General features: G+C 38.0%; 1 protein-coding gene across 1 annotated transcript in view; it reads left to right on the top strand.

Annotated features, from left to right (window-relative positions):
- The first annotated feature begins 2,884 nt into the window (after nt 1-2,884).
- Nucleotides 2,885-16,066, top strand: part of OTOL1 (otolin 1) — a 61,909-nt gene continuing 48,727 nt past the window's right edge. Inside the window, exons 1-3 of the mRNA XM_060010010.1 lie at nt 2,885-2,947; nt 7,062-7,129; nt 8,281-8,400. Of these exons, the coding sequence (XP_059865993.1) occupies nt 8,316-8,400 (85 nt within the window). The 5' untranslated portion in view covers nt 2,885-2,947; nt 7,062-7,129; nt 8,281-8,315. The remainder of the gene's footprint in view (nt 2,948-7,061; nt 7,130-8,280; nt 8,401-16,066) is intronic.

Genomic DNA, 16,066 nt, shown 5'->3' with positions numbered 1-16,066 from the left:
TTTGTTTGCTTTTCAGGATAATAAAGATAATCTCTCTGGAGCAATGGTTGTGCAGGTTTGCTAGCAGTCCCCTTTAAAAGTCCCCTTAGGGATTTCCTAAGCTTGGGGCTCCTAAACTGGGATACAAACCTATTGTGTGTGTGATACTCAATGTTGGCCACTGGACCTTGCCCTGCAGAACTTGAGCTGGGTGGTAAGGAGAACAGATGTGAACATGAACTTCACGCTGCCTGCTGTGCTCTTGAGTAATAAAGTCCTTTATCTTTGATCCACAAGACTAATCACATCTTATTATCTGGGTGTACTCAGCCCCATACTTGTCTCTTCCCATTGAGGAGAAAGCCTGGGAGCTACATCTCCCAGCTTGACGGCTGGTTTCGTTAGGTTCTTCCATGGAAGGGACTCCCATGTGATACGAAGATGGAAATAAGCAGAAGCCCTTTGACTTCTGGCTCCAGCAGCTGTGGTGACCTGCAGGGCATCAGTGGCAGCAGCAGCCACAGAGAATGTGGTCCCACTGCGTGAGGAAGACCAGCATGGCTTCTTGTAGGTCCTGATCTCTGGACACCTCCTTCCCCTCTGGTCTCCTCTAGGCTCTCCAGCGATGTTGTAGCCTAACCCCCAGCATTCATTTCTTTTCTGTTTTAAATGACAGAGTGCTTCCTGTTTTTCTGACTGAACCCTTGTCTGATCTCCCCCCCTCCCCCGCCCATTTAAGGCTCTTTGGCAAAGTTGGTTGGAGGACAGCGTCCCTATCAAGGCCAGAAGGCTTCAATAAGCTTTTTCAGAAATTAAGATGAGTGGCTCCGTGGAGAAGATTTTGACCAGACTTATCTTCCCAGCCTCAGGAGGAGCTGCTAGAACACAAAGAATGTTGTGAACTTGCTCCAAAAAACCAGGACCACATAAATGTACTAATTAGATTAAAGAAACAAAATGGAAGAGAAGCAACTGGAACATGGCTGCAAGGCTTAAAGAAAAAGCTGCTTCATCTGCTGATAAAATGTGGGCTAATGACCAATCCTTAATTCTCTTTTCTTCCTTATGGGAGGAAGGAGTGAGGGGAGTAGTTGAAGCACCCAAAGTGCATGGGGAGCTGGACATGTCTGCTGCTCTAGCAGCTGTGGTGGAAACCTGCTCCATGACAGAAAATTCAGCTCACTCTGTCAGCCAAGCAGGAATGAGAAGGACAGGCCTGTAACTGAGATACTCACCTGGGTAAAATGATGAGATGTCTATTTCACTTGCTTCCCTTTTTTATCTCCAACACAAAAGCTGGTGTGCTTCTTAGTGTGGCTGAGTTCTTGCCAATGAGATTCTTAATCCAGCAAAACCAGTGGACACTTTGTGTCTGTTCCTTCTGAAGCTCATTGGAACATCTCTGGGAAAATCCTTGATTTGAAAAGGTTAGGATTTTATGAACACTTGGATTTGACCTCAAACAAAAACCTTGGATCCTACTAGAATTCTAGTTTCACCAGAAAGGAAAGAAGCTACATACATCCAGAGAGGACTTGAAACCATGTGCCCTGAGAATGGTTAAATTGGGAGGAGGTTGGAGCAGGGGAGGGTAATTGAAGTAGCATCTGTCCTAAATTATGTGACTCCCTATGTAACTGTTGACATTTCTCCTGATATTTCACAGCTGATCGTGGAGCTTCCACCACTAGTTTCTTCAACCAAATGAATGATGTTTTTCAGCGCAGGCAGCTCCTCTTTTCCGTCTGTTACGTGTATACTGATGCCATCAGAGAAAAAGTCCAACTTCTCTTCTGGAAACTGGAAGGGTTGTCAACAGTTTCAAAATGGTGCAGTGTATCTTAGCCAAGCAAAACTTTGCCTGAAAGAAAAATCGTGATACCCTGTGTACAGATGGGGTCCCTGGATGCTTGGCACTGCACTAGGCTTTCCTGCCTTGTGACATGTTGCAGTGATTCACTGTCTTTGACACAGGCATGTGTTGGCATCAAAACCCTGTCAAAAGTCCTGAAAGAAGCCCTGCTTACTGCTAGGAGAAGCATTAAATTCACAACTAGCATCTTTCAAGAGGTTTTGTCAAGAAATGGGAGCCAGATACAAAGTTCTTCTGTATTACACAATTTATGGTTTCCCAAGATCAAACCTTGAAACTAGTGGTTGGATATCAGACGGTAATTTCTTTTCTTTTGAGAGAAAAAGAAAGTAAATTTACTCTCAGTTTTGGCATGGGAGCAGCTCATTCATGGCCTGACTTTCCTGGCAAATAGTTTTGGTCACACACTTGAGTAAATCTTTTGATTCAAGTTTCTGCAGTGATAATTGTGGGTGCCGCTGAAAAATGACAAGCTCTTTGACCAAGCTGCTACTGAAGGTGGCCAAATGTGTGAATTTTCTGGTGCTGGAAGAAGTACTTTTGTAGTCTGGAAATGGAGATACTGAGAAGATAGCATTGTATGTAGACTCCTGGCAATATGGTAGAGTTTGTTTAGAAGTTATTTTGCTGAGATAACCTTAAAATAGGAGTTTGGATTTGAAATTCCTTCCTTGCTGACAAAGACAGCACCAAAGATTCAGACTTTGCTAAAGATACTGTGATGGTTAATTTTATGTGTCCACTTGATTAGACCATGGTGTGCCCAGATATTTGGTTAAATATTCTGGGTGTTTCTGTGTTTTTGGATGAGCTTCACATTTAAATTGATAGGTTGAGTAAAGGAGGTTGTCTTCCCTAATGTGGGTAAGCCTCATCTAATCAGTTGAAAGTCTGAATAGGACGAGAAGTCTGACCCTCTTCTGAGTAAGACAGAATTCTTCCTGCCTAACTGCCTTTGAACTGGGATATTGATTTTTTTTTCCTGCCTTTGAACTCAAATTGAAACATTGTTGCTTCCTGAGTCTCCAACCTGCCAGCCTTTGGACTGAACCTGTGCTGTTGGACCTCCTGGGACTTGCCGGCCTCCATAATCATGTGAGCCAATTTCTTATTATCTCTATATCATCTATATCTATATATCTATATCTATATCTTTATCTATATCCTCTTGGTACAATTCTCTGGAGAACCCTGACAATTACAGATACCACCACTGATGTGAAGCCAAAAGAGATAACTTGACTTGTGGTCAGTTCAGAGACCTGGAGAATCCTAGTGTTCCTTGACACAAGATTATTTTAATTTTGCAAATCAAATGATGGTTTTTTTTTTTTTTTTTTTTTTTTTTTTTTTTTTGCGGTACGTGGGCCTCTCACGGTTGGGGCCTCTCCCGGTTGTGGCCTCTCCCGTTGCGGAGCACAAGCTCTGGAAGCGCAGGGTCATCGGCCATGGCTCATGGGCCCAGCCGCTCTATGGCATGTGGGATCTTCCCGGACCGGGGCACAAACCCTTGTCCCCCGCATCGGCAGGCAGACTCCCAACCACCGCGCCACCAGGGAAGCCCGATGGTAGTTTTTTATTTCATTTACTGCAGAGAAATTGTTGTAACATTTAAGAGCTGACCCCCAAATTCCTCTTTGAGAGAACTGTCTGTTGGAAATCATTTGTTGATAAATGTGTAACTAGGATAGATTTTGTCACTGCTCAGTTGTGCCCAATGCTGGAACTGGTGACTTGCCCCTCTGTCTTCCAACTCCCTCTCTGGGGGACTTTTGCAAATCCTGGGCTTTTGAAAAATGAAGTGTCTATAGGACACATTTTGGATGTGGTAGAGTCCAGATAAATGTCCTTCTGGTGGATGACCCATGGGTGACAAGCCCTCCCCCATCAGCAATGAAAAGAAAGTCTCCATAGCCCCTCAGTGTATCAGTAGTAACTGAGCTGTCTGGCTCTCACTGCAATGGCCACGGGTGGTGACTGGGCATTGGCTCAGCTTCCATCAGCTTCCTTGCAGAAGATGCTTTAGGAATCTGGCTGCTCTTGATGATGACTCTGCTCATTCACTTGCCATCCCTCCCCCACCCCATCTTTGTGATTCAGCTCTTCCTCCTACTTCCTCTCATGTGCTCTAGTACATGCTCTTTTCCCTGTCACCTCCTTACCCAGTAATCCTCATTTAGTTCCCTTGAGGGACCTGTCTGCCTCTCCTTCAACTTTCTTTCTAATAAAGTATTCTGATTAAATTCCCTCAGGACTTTCCTGTTTTCCACGTAACAGCTCGTTGTAGATGTAAAACAGAAATCAAAAGTTGAACAAAATCCAGAGATCCAACAAAACCCCCAAAACTCTACACTGTGTGTTTTGCTTTTTGTATGCCTGCTTTTATAATTTGAATCCTTTTCAAGGCATCGTGGCTGCCTCTTGCAGATTGGGGAGGGTCGGTACAAAGAAGTGGTACAGAAACAACAAAGACAAGGTACAAGATTATCACTGGGTAAAAGGGGAGCCCTCTTGGTGTCTGGATATTGATGAGTCCCAAAGCTTCAAAGAATGACCACCACTGCTTTGTCTAATAGAAAGAAAAATTTAGAGTCAGTAAAATGGTACAACATTACTTGATGTGACCTTTCTGTGCTTTCCCCCAACCAAAAGAAAGGTTTGGTCACATCTATAAATAACACAAAAGCTTGTGTGTGAAAAGGGGGCCGAGATGGAGTTATTGTTGGATGGATAAGGTAGGATGTAAGGACATCAGAGCTTAGAGGTGAGGCCAGGCAAATGCCAGTTGGCGCAGAACTAGTAGAAACCTTGAGATTGAGCTTTGGATTTCATGAGCCATGAAATTATTGAGTACAAGAAAATTTTACCTAAAGGTCATGGGGGCAGCGAGGCCTCCAGCTGTCTTGAAGGTTACAATAATTCACATCTTTGTGATTAAGCACTTATTAGAAACCAGAAGTGGAAATAAGTTGGATATTAAAGCTGACAAGTGTGTAATGTCAAAGATCACTGTAATGTAACTTCTTATTCTTGCAAAATAACTTCAGGATTCTCATTTCTGAGCAGTCATCAAGCTAATTTTCATTTCACTGGAACGACTTGATTTATTTCACATTTTCAGGAAGTTGCCACTAATTTCTGCAAGAAAAAAAAAAAAAAAGAAATATACCAGTCAGGGTTGATAAAGCAGAAAAGGGTTTTACTGAAAGAATATGGGGCTGCTCCCAGAGTTTCTGGGAGGGCTGGCAGATGAGCCTTGTGAAGCCAACAGGAACAGTGGCAGACTAACCAGGCAGCCACAGCCACAGCCAAGGTTGCACAACAGAATCAAAGTCAGGGAAGCACGTTGCTGCCTCTAGAGGGCTCTGGATGCCTCAGTTTTCACCACTGTTGCTAACGGCGCTGAATATCATACCCAGCAGCTGCTGGCCCAGCCACCATAACGGATGTTGTGCTGTTCCTGCTTCTTTGTCCAAATTGAGAATGCCAGGCTGCTGCATTTAACTGGCCAAATCTGTGCCAGTAGTCCATGCCCTAAATGTCAGGGGTGCTGGGGAATAAGCATCTGTGTTTTGTGGCTCCCATGGTGGGAAGTAAGCTTGAGCAGTGAATGAGGTTAATATGGGTATAATATGTGAGGAAATCAAAAGAAAGATAGAAATTACAATCATATACAATATGGAGAAAAATTTTTTAATAAAGTGTGGTTTTTCTATGTTGCCTATGTGAAAGCAAGAAACATTCAAGGCAATAATATAAATTGTGTATAAAGGTGCCCATGGGTATTTTTAGATAAAATTATTTTGGGGATCAGATCCATAGGTTTCATGAGCTTTTCAAAAAGTCATTGTCTTTTTATACTTTCCCCAATGCCAGATTTTCTTTCTCATCTCCATCACCTAGAGAGTTTGAACACATTACACTCAAAGCTCAGAATGTCTCTTAAACATATGAAAAAAATGCTTAAATCCTCTCATAATAAGAAAAATACAAATTTAAATTACAGTGATACCATTTATTATCAATTATATTGGAAAAACCAAAAAGTCTGACATCATATTCTGTTAGTGAAGCTGTTGGGAAACTGACTCTTTCTTACATTGCTGATGGAAATGTAAAATTGTCTGACCTCTCTGGAGGAAACTTTGGCAATATAGAGCAACTACATAGGCATAATCTTTTTTTTAGGAATCCATCTCAAAGATACACTGGCAAAAAATACAAAATAACAAACGCACAGAGCTTTTCATTGAGGCATTATTTGTAATTCTAAATGTAGTAGGCAGAATACTTAGACCCACCCATTCTCTCCCCCCAACATATGTCTTGCATAGCTCCCTCCTCTTCAGGGCAAGCAGAATCTGTGAATATCATAGGATATCCCTCTCAGGATTAGGCTATATTATATGGCAAATGTAAAGGAATCTTTCAGATGTAGTTAAGGTCCCTAAACTGTTGACTTTGAGTTAAACAAAAGGAGGATTATACTGAGTGGACCTGACCTAATCAGGTGGGTCCTTGAAACAGATTCTCTCTCTCTTTTTTTTTCTCAACATTTCCTTGTACCCTTTTTTTTTTAACTTTTTATTTTATATTGAAGTATAGCCGATTAACAATGTTGTGATAGTTTCAGGTGCATAGCAAAGCGACTCAGCTGTACGTATACATGTATCCATTCTCCCCCAGATTCCCCTCCTATCCAGGCTGCACATAACATTGAGCAGAGTTCTCTGTGCTATACAGTAGGTCTTTGTTGGTTATCCTTTTTAAATATAGCAGTGTGTACATGTCAATCTCAAATTCCCTAATTATCCCTTCCCTCCACCTTTCCCCCACGGTAACCATAAGATCATTCTTTAAGTCTTTGAGTCCATTTCTGTTTTGTAAATACGTTCATTTGTATCATTTCTTTTTAGATTCTGCATATAAGTGATATCATATGATATTTCTTTCTCGAAGCAGAGATTCTCTTGATGGCTTTGGAGAAGTAAGCTCCACATGTGAGAGGACCTCTGGAGGGGGTTCTGTGGTTAGAACCTGAGAGAGGCTTCTAGTTTCTGAAAGTCATCCCAGATGACAGCTAGTGAAAAAAAAATAGGGATTTCACTTTACAACCATAAGGAACTGAATTCTGCAAATACTAGTGAAGGAGGAAGAGAACTGCAAACTTCACATGAGATCACAGCCTTGGCCAACATTTTGATTTCAGCCTGGTGGGATGCTAAGCAGAGGACCCAGACAACCTGTGTGTAGACTCCTGACCCAGAGAACTGTGAGGTAATAAATTTGTGTTGTTTTAAGTTACTAAATTTGTGGTAATTTGTTATGCAACAGTAGAAAATGAATACACTGACAAACAAAATACTACCAAATGTCCATCAATAGGGGACAGATTGAATAGACTATGGTATATCCACACAACTGAGTACTTTGTAGTTGTAGAAAGGATAAAAAGATCTAGGTGGGGAATGGTGTTTTTACATGCAATCTTTTGTATAAGAAAAGGGGGATAAGAGTACATACACACCAATGCTTACATTTTCAAAAAGAAACAGTGGAATGATTAACCAAAATAAACAAATACGGTTACTTAGAGGGGCAGTCAGGGACCAAGGAGGAGATGGGACTCATGTGAGACTTTTGTGATACACCTTATTGTCTTTTGACTTTGGTACTTTGGCTTACATAATTAAAAACAAAATTAAAGAATAAAAAGGAACTATTAAATATTAAAAACTAATGGAAATAAAACAAATCTAGCTGTATATCAATTTGATAGCATTAATCACACACATAAATGAATTATTTAAAGTAACTCTAAAGCACAGTGTTTTGACTGTTGTTTCCTGGTGGAGTGTATATATATAAGGAATGTAAGCATAGATTTATATATGTGCCCTGGGAAACTACTCACCTAGTCCAAGCAGGGTAAATGCAAGGGGTCCATACCCAGACATGTTGTAGTGAAAAGAGTAAAAGCCAACGACAAAAAGGAAATCTCAAAAGGAGTTGGGGGAAAATGGACTCTTTACATACAAGGGAACTTCCATAAGATTAACAGATGACTTCTTCTCAGAAACAATGAAGGACAGAAGGTAGTGTGATGACATTTTCAAAGAACTGAAAGAAAAAAATTGTCAACTAAGAATCTTAGATTCTGCAAAAAAGGTGAAATAAAGACATTCCCAGATAAACAAAAGTGGAGACAATTAGTTGCTAGGAGATCACTTTATCTGAAATACTAAAGACTTCTTCAGGCTAAAAGCAAGTGACACCTGGACTGTAATTCAACTGCACACCAAAACCCAAAAAGTAATGGTAAAGGTAATTATATAATCATAAAAGATGCTTATTTCTTTGAACTACAATTTAAAAGCAATTCTGTGAAATTACATATATAAATGAATTATTGGTCCTATAACACATAGGAATGCAACATATTTGAACAGCACAAAGGAAGTGAATGGGAGCAAGGCTATGTTGGAGTAAGGAAACGATGCCAGATGGCGACGTGAATGTATGGCGACAAAGGAAGAGAACCAAAAATAGTAAGTAAGGAGATTAATTTAACCAACTCTAGTTTATATACTTCCTCTCCTTTATTCTCTCAACTTCTTTAAAATAAAAAAATATATAAGATAATAAGTAGAATAACCTATTGTTGGGTTTGTAACATATATACATGTACAATGCATAACAATTACAGCTCAAAAAGGAGAAAAAGGGAATAGAGCTATACCCAAGAAAATTGAAAACATATGTCCACACAAAGACTTGTACACAAATGTTCATAGCAGCATTATATCATAATATCCAAAACTTGGAATCAACTCAAATGTCCATCAGCTAGTGAATGGACAAACAAAATGTGCTATATCTGTACAATGGAATATTATCCAGCCATTAAAAGGAATAAAGTACTGATAAATGCTACAATAGGGATGAATCTTGAAAACATGCTAAGCGAAAGAAGGTAGACAGAAAAGACTTCATACTGTATGATTCCATTTATATGAAATGTCCTTTATAGGCAAATCTATAGATTCAGAAAGTAGATTAGTAGTTGCCTAGGGCAGGGGATAGATTGGGGGTAGGAGAAATGAGGAGTTACTACTGATGGACATGGGGTTTCTTTGTAGGGGAATGAAATGTTCTAAAAATCCATTATGGTGATAATTGTGCAATTCTGTGAACAAACTAAAAACAAGTGAATTGTATACCTTAAATGGGTGAATAGTATGTGAATTATATCTTAATAATGCTGTTAAAAAAAAGTCTAATGAAATCATGCCAACAGTGCATAGCAGCCAACTGGAAAGGAGCTCCCAGTGCACAGGGCAATTTGAGCATCAAAAAGACTGACTGCATTGAATTGAAACACAGTATATATATATATATATATATATATATATATATATATATATATATAGTGAGTTTTAGTTTGTAAAGACAACAAAACAAATATCTCACCATTCACCACTGGAGGTTGCCAGACCACCAATCATTTCTGTGAAAAACTGAAAGAGGAAAAGAACCAAGCTTATCCTGCCTTACCTGTATGAATTGTATATTTATATAACTGAAGAGCTGATGAAAGAAAATTCTTTATAGAAGAAGTTCAGCCTAAAGGTACAGAGAGAATGGTAGAATAAGAAAATCACTGTTTTGCAACTTCTAAGGAAATAATGCTTCTGGGCAACAATCACGTATAAATAATAAAAGTATGAGGTAAAATTTGATGGGAAAATCTTATAATGGAGGGATCAGGGTCATATAATTTGAACCCTCTGATTTCATCCTTTTAAAAAATAACAGCTTTATCGAGAAATAATCCACATACAATAAAAATTCACCCTTTAAAGTATACAATTCAGTGGTTTTGAGTATAATCACAGAGTGGTGCAACCATCACCACTATCTAATTCCAGAACATTTTGTTAACACTTCAAAAAGAAACTTGATCCCTATTAGCAGTAAGTCTCCATTCCTCCTTCCCACCAGTTTTTGGCAACAATTAATCTATCTCCTCTCTCTGTGGATTTGCTTATTCTGGACATTTCATTTAAACAGAATCAAATGATATGGCTTCTTTCACTTACCATAATGTTTTTATGGTCATCTGTGTAGTAGCATGTATCAGTATTTTGTTCCTTTTAATGGCTGAATAATATTCCATTGTATGGATATACCACATTTTGTTTATCCATTCATTAGTTGATGGAAATTAGGTTCTTTCTATTTTTGGCTATTGTAACACTGCTAAGAGCATCTGTGTACAAGTCTTTGTGTGGACATATGTTTTTAGTTTCTTTTGTTATATACCTAGAATTGAAATTGGTGGGTCATATGGTCACTTATGTTTAACTTTTTGAGGTGATTCCATCTTATCAGTAAAAGTAGGATGGTAAAGTATTATGCGCTTCATAATATGATGTAAAAAAATATACAGCATACATACAAAGTATTCTGATCTAAGTAACTGAATCTGAATATAATCAAGCATGTAGATCAGGAATATGTAAACTTTTCTGTAAAGGGCAAGACAGTAAATATTTTAGGCTTTGTGGACCATACAGTCTCTGTCACAACTTCTAAACTCTACTGAGAAGCATGAAAGGAGGTACAGACAATGTGTAAATAGAAGACATTGCTTTGCCCCAATAAAACTTTATTTCAGAGCAGGCAGCAGGTCACATTTGGCCCACAAGTCATAATCCTTGTTTGAGATTTTATAGAAAACCTGGCGGAGACAGAAACACATTAAATCAGCCAAACTTGGAAAGTGAGACAAGTGACATGGTTTTTTCAAAAAAACATTACTGGCATGAAAATGACTTACATTCTGTTTTTTCCATAAATGCTCTCTTTTTTTTTTAATCTCATGCTGTGTGTTTCTTGAGTGAGTAATAAAAAGAAGCTTGGGTGTATCTGAAGGAACATAGTGGCTTACGACGTATCTTTCAGTGACCTTATTGTGCTGCTACTTCTCCTAATGGTAAAAGACCCCTCTGTTTGGACCAATTATAATTCTTCATCCCTATGGTGACAATAATCTCACCAAGATGTGAACATTTATCTAAGGCAGACCAATCAGAATTTTCCCTTCAACCTTTATTTTTTCAAGGTGAAGCTGGGATAGAAAAGCTATATTTTCTCTCTGGTTGTGAGAATATAAGAATGCAAGCCCCAAGACAGCTCTAGTCAGTTTCAGGTTTCGGTAGCCTTTGATCTTTAGAATGAAACCAATCTGAAAGGAGAAGGAAAAGTGTATATGTGTGTGTGTGTGTGTGTGTGTGTGTGAGAGAGAGAGAGAGAGAGAGAGACAGACAGACAGACAGAGAGACAGAGAGACAGGGAGAGAGAGACAGAGAGGGAGAGAGAGAATGGAGGGGATTGGAGAGATTTATTTCCAACCAAAGAATTCCATTTAATATGGTCATCTTAAAAGATTTTTGAAAGGATTAGACATAATACGTATAAAATTGCTGACATAGCAGACTTTCAACAAATGTTGTTTTTTAAAACTAAATCACAAATTGCTTATGTTTTATACATTATTATTTTATTTCCTATGTTTATATGCCCTGTCTTACAAACACATTGTCAGTTCCATGAGGGCAGGAAACATGCATATTATACTTCCTTGCTTTCCAGAGGGTCTAGCATGATCTTAGTTAATTTCTGTAAAAAAGATATTCTTCATTGATAAATAAGAACATGAAAATGTATTATTTGATTATAGAACTAGAATGACCTTAATATCTTCCAGTGAAGGTAGACTTGTTTTCTGTGAATTTATCTCAAGTTAGAAGTAGCATTTATTTTTATTTATTTTTTATTTATTTTTTTAAAAAAATAACTTTATTTATTTATTTATTTTTAACTTTGGCTGCGTTGGGTCTTCGTTGCTACGCGCAGGCTTTCTCTAGTTGCAGAGAGTGGGGGCCCCTCTTGTTGCGGAGCACAGGCCCCAGGCGCGCGCGGGCTTTAGTTGTGGCATGTGGGCTCAGTAGCTGTGAGCTCGTGGGCTGCAGAGCGCAGGCTCCATAGCTGTGGCGCCTGGGCTTAGCTGCTCCGCAGCATGTGGGATCCTCCCGGACCAGGGCTTGAACCCGTGTCCCCCGCACTGGCAGGCAGACTCCCAACCACTGTGCCACCAGGGAAGTCCCTATTTTTATTTTTTAATTTTTTTAAATGGAAGTCTCTTCTCAGGTGTATTATTGTTTTTTTCAGTTAGTGGAAGAAGCATGAGTTAAATTATAAAATTTTTTTTCTTGGAAATTCATGGATGAGATGTTATTGCTCATGTAATTTAGGTTCTAATGTTGAATATTTAAGGCACATTTTTAGCTTAATTGCTGGAAAGCAATACCACCACAAGTTAAATAGTTTAAAAATAGAAAAAGATATAAAATTATAGTGAACATGTCATTTGAAGTAATTTGCATTCTAAACAAAGTCTGAAAGAAGTCATTAGAGTTATTCAGAGCAATTAGTTGATGGTTTTTAAAAGACCCATGTAATTTGAATTTGTTTACTTTATACATTTAAAGGCTTTACATATATAATACCAAAATTGCTGTCCTAGTTTTTAAATAAGTGAAACTCTTTTATTTTTTCTAAAAACCAAATTGTTAGAACCCTAAAAATATCTATTGCTGTTCTGAATATAAAGCTTACTTACTAACCAAGTATGATGTCAGTCCCACATTTCAAAAATTTTAAACAAATATGAATATGTCCTAGTTGTAATATCTAGGTGAGGCATGTCCTATAGCTTCCTCTCTTTAGCTAATGATAATTTTTAACAACTTTCTCATTCTTAGGAAATATTAGAATTAAATGAAAATTTGTCATTTCAATAATAATAGACATTTTCTTATTTATACTTACATATGAAATTTCTTTTCCAAAAAAGTTGTCCTAAGAAAATGTTTTCTTCCTGTGGTTCATGTAATACAGGAACATAATTTGATTTACGTAAGTTATAGGAAAAAAATAAACTGAGATGCTTTCACTTGAGCTTGAATCAATATTTAATTTTAAGTAAACAAATACTTAAAAATTGTAATCTTGGGAATTCCCTGGCAGTCCAGCGGTTAGGAGTCTGCACTTCCACTGCTGAGGGCTGGGGTTCAATCCCTGGTTGGGGAACTAAGATCCTGTAAAATGCACCGCGTGGTCAGAAAAAAAAAATTGTATTGTTTACTGCCATTTCTGTCCAGGATGGATTAGCAAGCACAGGATTTATCTTAAACAACGAAATAAGCAGACAAAATATATGAAACAATGGCTTTCAGATATTGGACAACAGGCAGTACATGAGAGCGATCTCTGAGAGAAGGGAACAAACAAGGTGAGCCCTATGATTGCTCAAGCTACAGGCTAAAGAGAGTTTCTGGGCTTCACTGCAGGGTGCGGGAGTCCATACAGAACCTGGCAGACTCCCTTAGTTGAGGAGACAGAGTGCAGAGTTCATGGTGGCCAAGCCACTTACAATGGAAAGAGCAGAGTACTCGAGAGGAAAGAGCTGCACAGCTAGAGAGTTCTAGAGATCTGGCTTTCAAATGTTTATACAGAAAGGTTCAGACTAGTCAGAATAGTCCATGGAGCTCACACAGTTCCAGGAATAGTTTGTGTTTGTACCAGCCAGAGTGAAAAGCTTCTTTATTCCCAGGGATTGATAAGAGAGTCAAATAACCCTGGATGAGGGGTAGACAACTATGACATGTGGGTCAAATCTGGCCTTTTATGTACAGTTCACAAGCTAGGAATGGTTTTTACATTTTTTTTTTTTTTTTTTTTTGCGGTACGCAGGCCTCTGTCTGTTGTGGTCTCTCCCGTTGCAGAGCACGGGCTCCGGATGCGCAGGCTCGGCGGCCATGGCTCGCGGGCCCAGCCGCTCCGCGTCATGTGGGATCTTCCCGGACCGGGGCACGAACCCGTGTCCCCTGCAGCGGCAGGCGGACTCTCAACCACTGTGCCACCAGGGAAGCCCGGTTTTTACATTTTTAAAGGATTATTGAAAGCAAATGAAGAGTATGCCACAGATTATATGTGGCCCATAAAACCTAACTAGTAACCATGTGGTCCTTTACAAAAAAAGTTTGCTGAACCCTATCCTGGACTAAAGGCTGTTCTAAACCTGCCTAATAAGGGTTAAAAGCAAATCTCAAAAGTATCCATTTCCAAGTAAATTAACCACATCCTAAAACATAACCTAAAAATACTTAAAGGGAAAAAACTAGTATCCATTTCCAAGAAAATTTCTGCATCCCTGAACAATGTCCATAAATATTTAAAGGAATACAAAGCATCTAGTATCCGACAATGTAAAAATCACAATGTCTGGCATCTAATAAAAAATAACCACGTATTCAAAGGGGCAGTAAAAGATGACCCATAATGAAGACAGATGTCAATTAATAGAAACAAAAATGGCATTGATAATAGAATTTTTAGGAAAGGACAATAAATCAGCTATTATAAATACACAGTGTATATTGAAAAAGGTAGAGAAAAACATGAGCATGATGAAGAGAGAAATGGAAAGTATAAATAACACCTAAACTAAATTTGTAGAGATGAAATATATGATGTTTTAGATAAAAATATACTGAATGAAATTAATAGGTTATTAGACACTATTAGGAGGAAAGATTAGTGAACTTGAAGACATAGTAATGGAGACTATCATAAATGAAACAGAGAAAAGAAGATGGAAAAGTGAATGCAGCATCAGTGCACTGTGGGAAACCTTCATGTATCCTCATATATATGCCATAGGAGTCTCAGAAGGGGTAGAGAGAGATGCAAGGAGGGTAGAAAAAATGTCTGGAGAAATAATGACAGAGTATTACCAAATCCCATAGACAGCAAAAGCTCAGCAAACCTCAATCAGAAGACACATGAAGAAAGCAACACGAGGCAGATAATCAAATTGCTTAAAAGCAGGAATAAAGAAAAAATAATTAAATTAGTCAAAGGAAAATAACATATTCCATACAGAGGCACAAAGATAAGCATGACAAATAAAGAATGCAAACTAGAAGATGGTAGAGCAACACATTTTAAGTACCAGAAGACATAATACCCCATCATTCTAGAAATCTTTACCCAATTAGAATATATTCATAAAATGAAGGTAAAGTAAAGATTTTTTAAAAGGCATACAAAAGCTGATAGAATTTATTACCAGCAGAGTAGTACAACAAGAAATGCCATAGAAAGTCCTTCAAGGAAAAGGATGTCAGATAGAAATTTATACCTACTTAAAGAAATGAAGAGAATCAGAAGTAAAAACTATTTATGTAAATATAAAAGTTTTTTCCTTATTTAAGAAAATTCATTAAAAGATAATTGACTCTTTAAAGCAAACATAGTAACAATGTATTGTACAGTTTATAACATAATTTTATGACAGTATGGGTAAACTGTATGACAGTAGTGGCATAAGGTCCAGGATGGGGGAAATGTAAGTAGATAGGGGTCTACTGCTGTCTGTAAAGTGGTGTAATATTAGTTGAACATAGACTTTAATAACTTAAATATGTATACTGTAATCCTAGAGCAAATCCTACATATATTAAAAAGATGTTTATTATGAATATATTATGAACAACTTTATGCTAATTAATTAACAAGGTTGCAGGATACTAAGTCAATATACAAAATACAAAATTAAGTAAACAGTATCTTTACATTAGCATCAGTATATGAGATATTTAGGAATATATTTGACAAAAGATGTTTAAAAACTGTATACTAAATACTAGGAAACATTGTTAAGAAAATTTAAAGGAGACATGAATAAATGGAGGGATATACCAGGCTCATGTATGGGAAGAGTCAATATTATTAAGATGTCAATTCTACCCAAATTCATATATATATATATAGTTTTTGCACTGCCACGAGGCATGTAAAATATTAATTGCCTGACCAGGCATCGAACTCACGCCCCCTACATTGGAAGTGTGGAGTCTTAACCACTGCCCCACCAGGGAAGTCCCCAAATTGATTTATTTTTAACTCAGTCCCAATCAAAATCCCTGAAGAAATTTTTAGTAGAAATTGATAGGCTGATTCTAAAATTTATGTGGAAATGCAATGGACCTAGATATCCAAAACAATTCTGAATGAAGCTTTTTTATACTACTGGATTTCAAGAGTTTTTATATGGCTACAATAATCAGATAGTGTCCAATACTGCCT

Source organism: Delphinus delphis, chromosome 4 (genome assembly GCF_949987515.2).
Source record: "Delphinus delphis chromosome 4, mDelDel1.2, whole genome shotgun sequence".
NCBI classification, from domain to species: domain Eukaryota; kingdom Metazoa; phylum Chordata; class Mammalia; order Artiodactyla; family Delphinidae; genus Delphinus; species Delphinus delphis.
This window is presented reverse-complemented; position numbering and strand designations above follow the sequence as displayed.